Source organism: Athene noctua, unplaced genomic scaffold (genome assembly GCF_965140245.1).
Source record: "Athene noctua unplaced genomic scaffold, bAthNoc1.hap1.1 HAP1_HAP1_scaffold_307, whole genome shotgun sequence".
Taxonomy (NCBI): Eukaryota; Metazoa; Chordata; class Aves; order Strigiformes; family Strigidae; genus Athene; species Athene noctua.
Window position 1 is genome coordinate 54,038 of NW_027437768.1, and position 10,559 is coordinate 64,596.

At 61.9% G+C, this 10,559-nt stretch overlaps 1 protein-coding gene across 3 annotated transcripts; it reads left to right on the top strand.

Annotated features, from left to right (window-relative positions):
- Positions 1-2,053: 2,053 nt before the first annotated feature.
- LOC141955553 (uncharacterized) lies at positions 2,054-10,170 on the top strand. 3 transcript variants are annotated; one of them, XM_074895245.1, is made up of 6 exons: positions 2,054-2,272; positions 4,393-4,492; positions 5,002-5,114; positions 9,380-9,603; positions 9,777-9,832; positions 9,959-10,170. In XM_074895245.1, the coding sequence occupies exons 3-6, from the start codon at positions 5,035-5,037 to the stop codon at positions 10,160-10,162; spliced, it is 564 nt and encodes a 187-aa protein (XP_074751346.1). In that variant the 5' UTR covers positions 2,054-2,272; positions 4,393-4,492; positions 5,002-5,034; the 3' UTR covers positions 10,163-10,170. The 3 variants fall into 3 exon arrangements, with proteins under 3 accessions (XP_074751346.1, XP_074751344.1, XP_074751345.1); XM_074895243.1 differs by having other exon boundaries at positions 9,777-10,170; XM_074895244.1 differs by having other exon boundaries at positions 4,393-4,488; positions 9,777-10,170.
- Positions 10,171-10,559: the final 389 nt, after the last annotated feature.

Below are 10,559 nucleotides of genomic sequence, written 5' to 3' on the forward strand. Positions count from 1 at the left end.
CAGTTTCTCTCTGTTAACATAACAGTCCTTTGTAAGCATAACTGTACCCTGGGTTGTTTCCTTTGTTTACCTCAGATGGCTGCAATCAGCTCCTGCAGAGACCCACGGCCTTGCTCTCTGCAAGCCGTTCTCCAACAAGGAAAGGTCTTTACTGTCGGGCAGGAATTCTTCATCGCCGCCCTGGGCCCACAGCCATGGAGGGTTCCAACAGCCTCACCTCGGCAGACATCTTCCCACTGTTCATGCTCCTCCTGCCGCCCCTCCTGTTCGTCGGCGTGTTGATGGTCGAGTGGCTCTGGGTATGTGACGGCTGCACTGTGCTGTGCCGGGGGGGGGGATGGCGTGGGGAGGTGTTGGGGGGCTGTGGGGCTGATGTGGTGTGGGGGGGTTGGGGATGCTGTGGGGCGTTGTGGGGTGTACGGTGTGGGTCTGGGAGCTGCCTCTGTCTCACTCAGCTCTTGGTGTCCTGCAGAGCTCAAGGCAGAAGGGAGAAGAACTGGAGAAGACCAAACCCACATTGAAGAAATGGTGGGTGCTGGCAGAGACCCCAGATCCTGCCCCAGACCCTCAGCCCGTGCCCTGCCCGCGCCGGGCAGCCCTGCCCGTCCCGCCGGAGGGGCCGCGGTGCAGCAGGTTCACCTCCCTCCCCTGCAGTGCCAGTGTGAAGGAACCGAGCGCCTGTGCCCGCTACCCCGGACATCGTCCCCGAGCTCCCTCTCAGCGAGCAGCCCTGCCCCGGTGCCATGGCGGAGCTGGCGGCGCAGAAGTGCCGGGGACCCGCCCAGTCCCCCAAGGATGACAACAACGCTGGTTCCAGAGGAGCAACGGGCACCCCGGAGACAGCAGTTGGGGGTGTAGGACAGGAACCTCCCTGGGGCGACCCCACCTGAACAATAAAAGAATTATCTTTCCTCCATTCCTGGTGCCGTGGTCCTTCCACCCAGCCCTTGATGCACGCCCTCCCCTGTCCCCTTTGCCAAACCTCCCCTTTGGGTCCCTTGCTGACCCCCCGCCTCTGCCGGGTCTCCCCCAGGTCCTGGCTCCGAGCTCCCCCGGGCTTGGTCACCTCTGTCCGGCCCCGTGTCCGTAGGCACCGTGACAGGGACGTTTGCTCGGCCCAGAGCTGCTCCTGCCAGAGCAGGCAGGGACTGTGCCTGCCTGCACCCTGCTCCTGCCTCCTGCCCCCTCCAGAGCCCGGGGGCTGCGGGGCACCCACTGCAGGAACAGGGGGACCGCACACGTCGGGTCTTTGCCTCTTTTCACCTGGAACACATTCGCTCAACAGTAAAGGTCTTTACTGTCAGGCAGGAATTCTTCCTGGCAGCGCCGGGCGCACTCGCTGTTACCGTCAGTTTGGCCTCACAAGAACCGCCGAAGGCTCAGCTGGAAGCTGTAGAAGGCAGGCAGGCTGTGCTGCAGCGCTGGGTGCTGGGGGGATCGTTCCACCCAAGGGCCGTGCCGAAAGACAAGGGCACGCTTCTCCTGTCACACCAAAGCAGCGAATATTCCTGTCATTTCCGACACGTACGCACCGATTCCCAGAGGACCGACTGCCCGTGCCAGTGCGTTGTTTGGGGGAGAGTCCCTGCGGGGCTTCCCCAGGTGTCTGCTGGTTTCTCTGCCCTCCCCGGGATGGACCCGTCAGAGCTGCAAACATGAGGTCCTTGGGCACAATCCTGTGCGAGGCCCCTCACAGCTCTGAGCCCCAACTGCGGGCAGGCAGGAGGCAGCAGCTCCCCCCTTTTCCTGAGACTTTGCACTCACAAATCCCAGCTCTCAGGACTCCAAACCCAAACCACCTTTTGGCAGAAAAAGAGCCGCCGTGGCTGTGGCAGAAGAGTCAGAGGTCCCTCGGCCGGAGCTGATCCGGCCGTTCCCTGAGCCAGCGCTAATCAGCACGTGCAAGTATGGAAGCGCAGGCTGTGGCAGGTGTCCCCCCCAGTGAAGATCGGGCTCCATGGCCGCTGGAGCGGAGCAGCTCCTGATTGCCTTTGCTCTCGGGGCTTCCCGGCAGTTGGGGCCTTTGGCCAACGGGAGCCGCTACGGGGCACAGGTCAGATTGGGGCTGGGTGTCAATGGAGCCCTGGGGCAGCCATTTTGAGCTCCTCCCCTCGGGCAGCCATTTTGAGCTCCTCCCCTGGAGCAGCTCGCCGCCGTCGGTCGAGGACTCTCCCCTGGGGTCGGGACGTCGCCCAAGGAAGCTCCTCCAGGTGATCTGGGTCGGGGCGCTGCCCTGAGCAGGTCCTCGAGGTGGAGAGCCCTCGCTTGTCAGGTGAGTGATCAAGCGTTTGGGGTGGCCGTTAAACCCCACAGAGTTCTTTGTTCTGCGTTCTGGGGTGCCGTTGAACCCTGGAAAGCTGTTCTGTTCTCCGCGCACAGACATTCGAACCTGCAATTTACGGAGAGCTAGTTTCCTGCGCTCGTCGTAATTTGTCATTATTTTGGTGGGGGGCTGTCTAATTGAGAGCAGCCGTAAGGCCCGCGCTCCTCCCGCTGAGGCCGCCGCGGGCTCAACCCGAACCCCCCCACTCCTCACCCCGGGGAAGGCCCTTCCCCCGGCGCGGGGAGCAGCACGAGGTCGGGGCCGCCGGGCTCCGGCTGCGCGTTCACCCCCCGGCGGCCGGGCTCGAGCGGGCTGTCGGAGAAGCCCCGATCGCTGCCGCCCGTGTGTGCGGGCGGCACCAGGCGGCGGCGCGGCCCGGCCCGGCGGCGCAGAGGACACGGGGCCCCGCGGCCGTCGCTGCCCCGCAGCCCGGCCCGAGCCCCGCGCTCGCGCCCGCCCCTCGCGGCCGCCGCCGCCCGGCGCGGGAGCGGGAACGGGCGCCGCCGTTTGCCCGGCGCCGCCGTTTGCCCGGCGCCGCCGTTTGCCCGGCGCCGCCGTTTGCCCGGCGCCGCCGTTTGCCCGGCGCCGCCGTTTGCCCGGCGCCGCCGTTTGCCCGGCGCCGCCGTTTGCCCGGCGCCGCCGTTTGCCCGGCGCCGCCGTTTGCCCGGCGCCGCCGGGGCCGGTCCGGCCGCGCCGCGCATGCGCTGTGTCTGCGGGGCCGCGTGAGGCGGGGAGCCGGCGCGGAGGCGGCTCGGCGGGGCCCGGCCCCGGCCCTCAGCCCCCGCGGCCCCGACCCCGGCGCCGAGGAGCGCGTCGCCGCCCGCCGCCCTCGCGTCGCCGCCCTCCTCGATGCCGAGCCCCGGCGAGAAGCGGCGCTCGTCCCCGGTGCCCCGGCTGCGTGGGCCTGACCCCCAGCCGCCCCCGCCGCCCAGATCGGAGCCGGGTCCAGGCCCCTCCCTGCCCCGGACCGGCACCAAGTCCCTCACCTTCTCCCCACAGCCCGGTTCAGGTCACAGATGATCTCCCCTCCCCAGAACGGTGCCGGGCTTGATGCCCCCACCCCCAGGCCGGGGCCGGTTCCACATCCTGCGCCCCGAGCTGGCAGCCAGTCCTGACCCCAGCCCGGGCCAGCACAGGCTCAGAGACCGACTCCAGGTGTCAGAATATCCCCTGTCCCACAACGGCACTGGGGCCAGGACCCCTACCAAAAACTGGCGGGGGGCAGCCACCCGATGTGGCCTTGCCAGCCTTCACGGGACCCGGGATCTCTCCCCAAACTGGCCTTGGCGCTCCCCTGAATCCCAAGCCAGAGACGCTCCCCGTTCTCTGCCAGATATTAGGAGCACGGGGACCTCCCGATGTCTGCTCATCCCAAAGGCAAGGACATCCCCGCCCTGTCCGAGGCACAGCACTGAGGCAGCAATACCCCCTTCCCCAAGAGATTCCCCTGCCATGGACCCGCTGCCCCCCTGGACAAAATCTGCATCAGACTAGTGGCATCCTGGAGCAGGCTGCTGTTCCCAGACCTGGGGCTCACCAGCCATGGCACACACCTTTCCCCGAAGCAGGACTGAAGTGGGGGCCTCTCCCAAGCCTTAGAGGCCCCTCCAGCCTGGGGGATATTGGGCCATGGGATCAGTGCCAATGCTGGAATGGCTCCGGACAGAAGCTGGCTGTCTTCATGGCCAAGCCGGGGTCCCCCCCAGCCACCTAAGGGCTGCCCCCTGACAGCCTCTGCCCCATGCCTGCCCCATCCCCACCTGGAAAGCAAACAGAGGCTGAGCCTCCCCAGCCTTGTGCTGAAGCAGTAACTAGCCTTGGGCTGCAGTCCCAGATGTAGAAAAAGAAGCCTGGACGCTGTTTTCCCTCTGGGCGGCTGTCCCCACCTTTCCTGCCTCCTTTCTGCATCTGCAGGGACCTGCTGGCCTGGGACTAAGCCTGCTGAGGGGAAGAGAGAGCAGAGTGTGCTGCGCTGAACCATGCAGTCTGGGTTGGGATGCCGGATTCAAGGGCGTCCCCGAGCATGATGTGGTGTAAAATGTTCAGTCTTATTCCCTCTTCTGCCCCAGGGAGGCCCTTGGAGAAGATGTGGAGCCAAAAGTGCCTGAGGAGGAGGAGGAGGAGGAAGAGCAGAGGAAGAGCCACAAGCACATTGAGGAGTGCAGGCAGGTGTGGCGGTAGGAGGGGAAGATCCTCTTGGGTCCCTGATATTTGGCTTTACCCTTCTTTTAGCTTTGTACAGTGCTTAGTGTCACACAGCAGCATTTATGTGAGAAGCAGCAGGGACAGGAACTCCTCAGGACTGGGTGGTGGGGGATTTGGGGGCTGGATCCTAGGGGTAGGATTTCCCGTGGATTGTAAGGGCGTAGGAGTGACGCCAAGCATCCAAACCAAAACCCCGCCGTGCCTAACCGCATCTGCACGCACGGGGGAAGTGAGAGAGGGGGGTGCTCTGAGCGTGTTCCTCTTGGCGCTGATGGCCTGCGGGGCTTTCCAGGAGAGGGAGGCCCGCGGGTGCTCATCGATCCTGCCGTAGCAGGAAGACAGAGCTTAGGGCTCCACACAGGCACCTCAGCATGGGGACAGGAGCCAGACCCTGGGCAGGCAGGGTTCCTGCAGCATCCCTCCCTCCAGAACGCAGGTCTTTGGGTGTGAAATGTGTGCCGCTTCCTTCACAGAGGCTGGCCAAGCTGCTCTTTGATGGCACGCAGATGGTGACAAATACCCGGGTGGCCGCTGACTTGAGGGAAACACAGAGGAGGGCAGAGGAGGCAGAGCTGAAGCTGCAGAGGTAAGAGACTGCACCGCGGGTCGGCGCTGCTGGGAAGGATGTTGGTGCAGCTTTCTGAGGACATCCTAATGCTGGTCATCCAGAAACACTTGGCAGTTAGGGCTGTGCTGTTCAGAAGGAAAATCTAGGCACCTCCAGGTCCCACCTGCTGTCACGTCCTGCTCCGAAGAGGGAGACAAGTGACGTAGATTCATAAATCCCCAACGGAGCAGAGATTGGTGAGACAAGTCTCAAAGTGCAGACATAAACATTTCTTCATTTCCCACAGTGTGTTGACTGGATACACAATAACTGACTAAGTGAAGAACAAATTATGGCAAGGGATATGATACGCCTTGCGTCCCTTAATGATAACAAGGGGGAAAAGAGAAGAAGAGAGAGAGAGATGGGAAGAGAGGGAGAGAGATCACCAGTCCAGGTTCCTGCGCTGGTTCTGCCAAGGAGGGTTCAGGGATGCACCCACCTGCTTCACTTCACTTCTTCACTCGCTCATCACCGTTATCCTTGGCCCCCCCCCCCCCCCCATTTATACACGCTTTCCTCGGGTCCTTCCCCCAGATTGATCTACATATCACGTGTCATAGGTGTGGGGAGGGGCAAGGCGCTTCGTGGGGTGCTGTAATTAGCATGATCTCGTTAGTCTTTATTAGCATATTCAGGGATGTCAACTTTAATACACGTTTTGTGGATAATGAAGCAAAGATCGCTCACGGGACAGATGCCCCTTGAAACTGTCACCGAAATCCGGGATAAAAATAACTTCTCGACTCCAGTGTGATGCAGATAAGCAGACACTTCTTTACTGACGGCCGGACGTGTAGGGGAGCGCTCTCACCAACAACACGTGCCAGGCACCAGAATCACACACCTTATCTAGAACTTACTCATCCATATTCATTAAGTCTTCATACATAAGCATACAACTTCCAAGAAATTATTAACTATTTAACTAATTTATTTAACCAATAATTTAACTAATTTATTTAACTAATTTATTTAATTATTTTACTAAAATATCCCTTAATTCTATACTTATATTAAAATCAAACACAATTTAATTTCAGTTGATAATAAAATCAGTAACAAAACTTTACAGGATGCCCCAGAGCAGAACCGTCCTGTCTCCTCAGGGCTCCCTCCTCCAGCCGCATCCTGTGCTGTCCAGGCGAGTTTTCTCCCACGAGTCACACAAGAGATGAGCAAGTGCTGACCTCGAGCACCAAGCCTGCGTTATCCAGACTCCACAGTACCCACCCCGTGTCTCTAGTTTTGTTACTTGGGAGTGCTGGAGACATTTCTTGGAAAGGCTCGGAGGGCCCCTGCCCCCCCCATCCCTTGTCTTTACCAAGTTTACCCTCCGGCTGCTTCTCTCAGTCCTTGTTTCGGGGGTTACAAGTCGTCTCCGACACCTGCCCCCGTGGGATCTTCACAGAGCTCTGCAGGTCAAGGCTGGCAGCTTCCCCAGGTGCCACTGCAGTACTACACACTGTCTGCTTTCTGATCTCCTCCTGCCCGTGCTCATTTGAGAGATGAGGTATTCAGGTTTTTGCAGTGAGAGTGGTCAGGTGCTAGGGCAGGGTGTTGTAGAGACCTTCCTCCCTGGAGATACTCAGCACACGCCTGGAGAAGGCCCTGTGTGACCTGCTCTGATGTTGCAGTTAATCCTGCTGTGAGCGGGAGCCAGCGATTTCCCCAAACCGTTCCAGCCTCGGTTGTTGTCTGATCCACTCCGTGTGCCTCCCTGGGGGAAACCTGTCCTGCTTCACTGGAGGAGTCCCCAAGGGACCGGCTCCTTCCTTCAGCCCTGTCCCCAGGACTCAGACCAGCTAGCAAACAGAGTCCTTGTTCCTGCTGCCTTTGGAGGGCGCTGCAGGAACAGTTTATGGGAGGCTGGCTGTAGCAAGACCGGTGTCCCTTGCTCTGATGGTTTTCCAGTGGGAATTTCATGAAGGAACCAGGTGCTGTGTGCCAGTTCCACGTCCTGCACCCCGAGCTGGCAGCCAGTCCTGACCCCAGCACAGGCTCAGAGACCGACTCCAGGTGTCAGAATTTCAGAAAAGAGGCAAAGACCCGACGTGTGCGGTCCCCCTGTTCCTGCAGTGGGTGCCCCGCAGCCCCCGGGCTCTGGAGGGGGCAGGAGGCAGGAGCAGGGTGCAGGCAGGCACAGTCCCTGCCTGCTCTGGCAGGAGCAGCTCTGGGCCGAGCAAACGTCCCCGTCCCGGAGCCAGGACCTGGGGGAGACCCGGCAGAGGCGGGGGGTCAGCAAGGGACCCAAAGGGGAGGTTTGGCAAAGGGGACAGGGGAGGGCGCGCATCAAGGGCTGTGTGGAAGAACCACGGCACCAGGGATGGAGGAAAGATATTTTAAGATAGTTTATTTTTCAGGTGGGTGCTCTCTCCAGGCTGCCCCTTGGAATCAGTTACAGTTTTGCCTCAGGGGCTTGCGGGAGCACCTGCAGCAGCACTGCCGGTCCCGTTTGCACCAGGCATGACACGCCTGCAGAGCTGGGCACGGGACTCCCGCAGGGCACGGCCCCCCTTGCACAGCCCCCGGGCCGCCCAGGCACGCATCCTGCCCGTGGGCACCCGCTGCTGGGGACTGGGCTCCACTGGGCTGCTCCCGCCCGACGCCGCCCAGATGGTGCTGCCCATGGTCACGGGGGGGGCTGCTGCCTGACATCATGGGGCCGCTCACGTCCAAGTTTATGGGGCTGCTCCTGTCTATCTTCAGGGATTCCATGTTTGGAATCCTTCTCTCCTCTCCATACTCAGCCTTGTCGCTGTCCCTGTACGGCACAGGCAGCTCCACTCCATTGGCCTTGAGCCATATTGTGACCAACAGCATCCACTGGCCGGTGTGGTGACTGTTGGGGTCCAGCTCCACATCCCTGGGTGTCTGCGCGTTGTAGCCCTCATTGCCAGGGACCTGCTCTTGACTGGTCCCAGCTGACCTCTCCAGTGGGGGGCCCAGGGCTGGTCCCAGGTTCTTCACCAGCACCTGATCATCCTTGGGGGACTGGGCATGTCCCGAGCACGCTTGTGCTGCCAGCTCTGCCATGGCAGCAGGGCAGGACTCCAGGAAGGAGCAGACGGTGTCCACGGGACTGGAGCTGCTCATCGGGAGGGAGCTCAGCGATGATGACCGGCGTAGCGGGCAGAGGCGCTCTGTGCTCGGCAACGTCGCGCTGGCACTGCAGGGGAGGAGAGAGGGAGGTGAACCTGCTGCACCGCGGCCCCTCCGGCGGGACGGGCAGGGCACGGGCTGAGGGTCTGGGGCAGGATCTGGGGCCTCTTCCAGCACTCGCCATTTCTGCAGGGTCGGTTTGCTCTTCTCCAGCTCTTCTCCCTTCTGCCTTGAGCTCTGCAGGACACCAAGAGCTGGGTGAGACGGGAGCAGCTCCCAGGCCACATCACCCCCACAGCCCCTCACCCCACCCACCCCATCCCACTCCCCACCACAGCGCGGTGCAGCCGTCACATACCCACAGCCGTTGGGCCGCCAACACGGCGCCGAGCAGGAAGCTCATCTCCGTGAGCATCAGTAGCCAGAGCATCTCGGCCGGGGTGAGCCCGTTGCCACAGGCCGTGGCTGCTGGCCCAGTGCGGCCGCGGCCTTTTATATTGGGGCAGGCGGGCGCAGCCCCTGTGTAACCTCACACCAAAACTCAGCGCGGGGCCGTCGCACCCCTCACCGTCAGCCCGGCGCCCCCAGACCCCGCTGCCATCCCGTCCCACAGAAACGTCCCCAGCACCGCAGCTGTGACAGCTGCACCAGACAGCCCAGACCCGTCCCCGTCCTCCCGTGCTGGGCTCCCCCTGCCCACGCTCCCCCCAGTCCCACCTTTTCTGGCGCGGGGCTCCTTGCGCCTCTGCCACCGTGTTGGCCGGGAGGGCTTTGGCCTGAAACTGGTGGTCGCCGGGCAGTGCCTTGTCCCCACGGGCGGAGGAAGCAAGCAGCCGATTCAATGTGAATGCTAGAGCAAGCTTCAACTTTATTGAAAGAGATCACCCCTTATATAAGCACTCTACAATAATCGTGCACACTACTCACAAATCTGTTGGATGCATGTAACAGGCTACATTATAATATCCCAGCCCCTTGTGACATTTCAGATATTTCACAACATCGTCCCTCTTCTGGCCTGCCTTTTTTCCCAAGGTTGTTTTTACCATCAAGGCCACTGTGTACCTCAGTTTCTCTCTGTTAACATAACAGTCCTTTGTAAGCATAACTGTACCCTGGGTTGTTTCCTTTGTTTACCTCAGATGGCTGCAATCAGCTCCTGCAGAGACCCACGGCCTTGCTCTCTGCAAGCCGTTCTCCAACAAGGAAAGGTCTTTACTGTCGGGCAGGAATTCTTCATCGCCGCCCTGGGCCCACAGCCATGGAGGGTTCCAACAGCCTCACCTCGGCAGACATCTTCCCACTGTTCATGCTCCTCCTGCCGCCCCTCCTGTTCGTCGGCGTGTTGATGGTCGAGTGGCTCTGGGTATGTGACGGCTGCACTGTGCTGTGCCGGGGGGGGGGATGGCGTGGGGAGGTGTTGGGGGGCTGTGGGGCTGATGTGGTGTGGGGGGGTTGGGGATGCTGTGGGGCGTTGTGGGGTGTACGGTGTGGGTCTGGGAGCTGCCTCTGTCTCACTCAGCTCTTGGTGTCCTGCAGAGCTCAAGGCAGAAGGGAGAAGAACTGGAGAAGACCAAACCCACATTGAAGAAATGGTGGGTGCTGGCAGAGACCCCAGATCCTGCCCCAGACCCTCAGCCCGTGCCCTGCCCGCGCCGGGCAGCCCTGCCCGTCCCGCCGGAGGGGCCGCGGTGCAGCAGGTTCACCTCCCTCCCCTGCAGTGCCAGCGTGAAGGAACCGAGCGCCTGTGCCCGCTACCCCGGACATCGTCCCCGAGCTCCCTCTCAGCGAGCAGCCCTGCCCCGGTGCCATGGCGGAGCTGGCGGCGCAGAAGTGCCGGGGACCCGCCCAGTCCCCCAAGGATGACAACAACGCTGGTTCCAGAGGAGCAACGGGCACCCCGGAGACAGCAGTTGGGGGTGTAGGACAGGAACCTCCCTGGGGCAACCCCACCTGAACAATAAAAGAATTATCTTTCCTCCATTCCTGGTGCCGTGGTCCTTCCACCCAGCCCTTGATGCGCGCCCTCCCCTGTCCCCTTTGCCAAACCTCCCCTTTGGGTCCCTTGCTGACCCCCCGCCTCTGCCGGGTCTCCCCCAGGTCCTGGCTCCGAGCTCCCCCGGGCTTGGTCACCTCTGTCCGGCCCCGTGTCCGTAGGCACCGTGACAGGGACGTTTGCTCGGCCCAGAGCTGCTCCTGCCAGAGCAGGCAGGGACTGTGCCTGCCTGCACCCTGCTCCTGCCTCCTGCCCCCTCCAGAGCCCGGGGGCTGCGGGGCACCCACTGCAGGAACAGGGGGACCGCACACGTCGGGTCTTTGCCT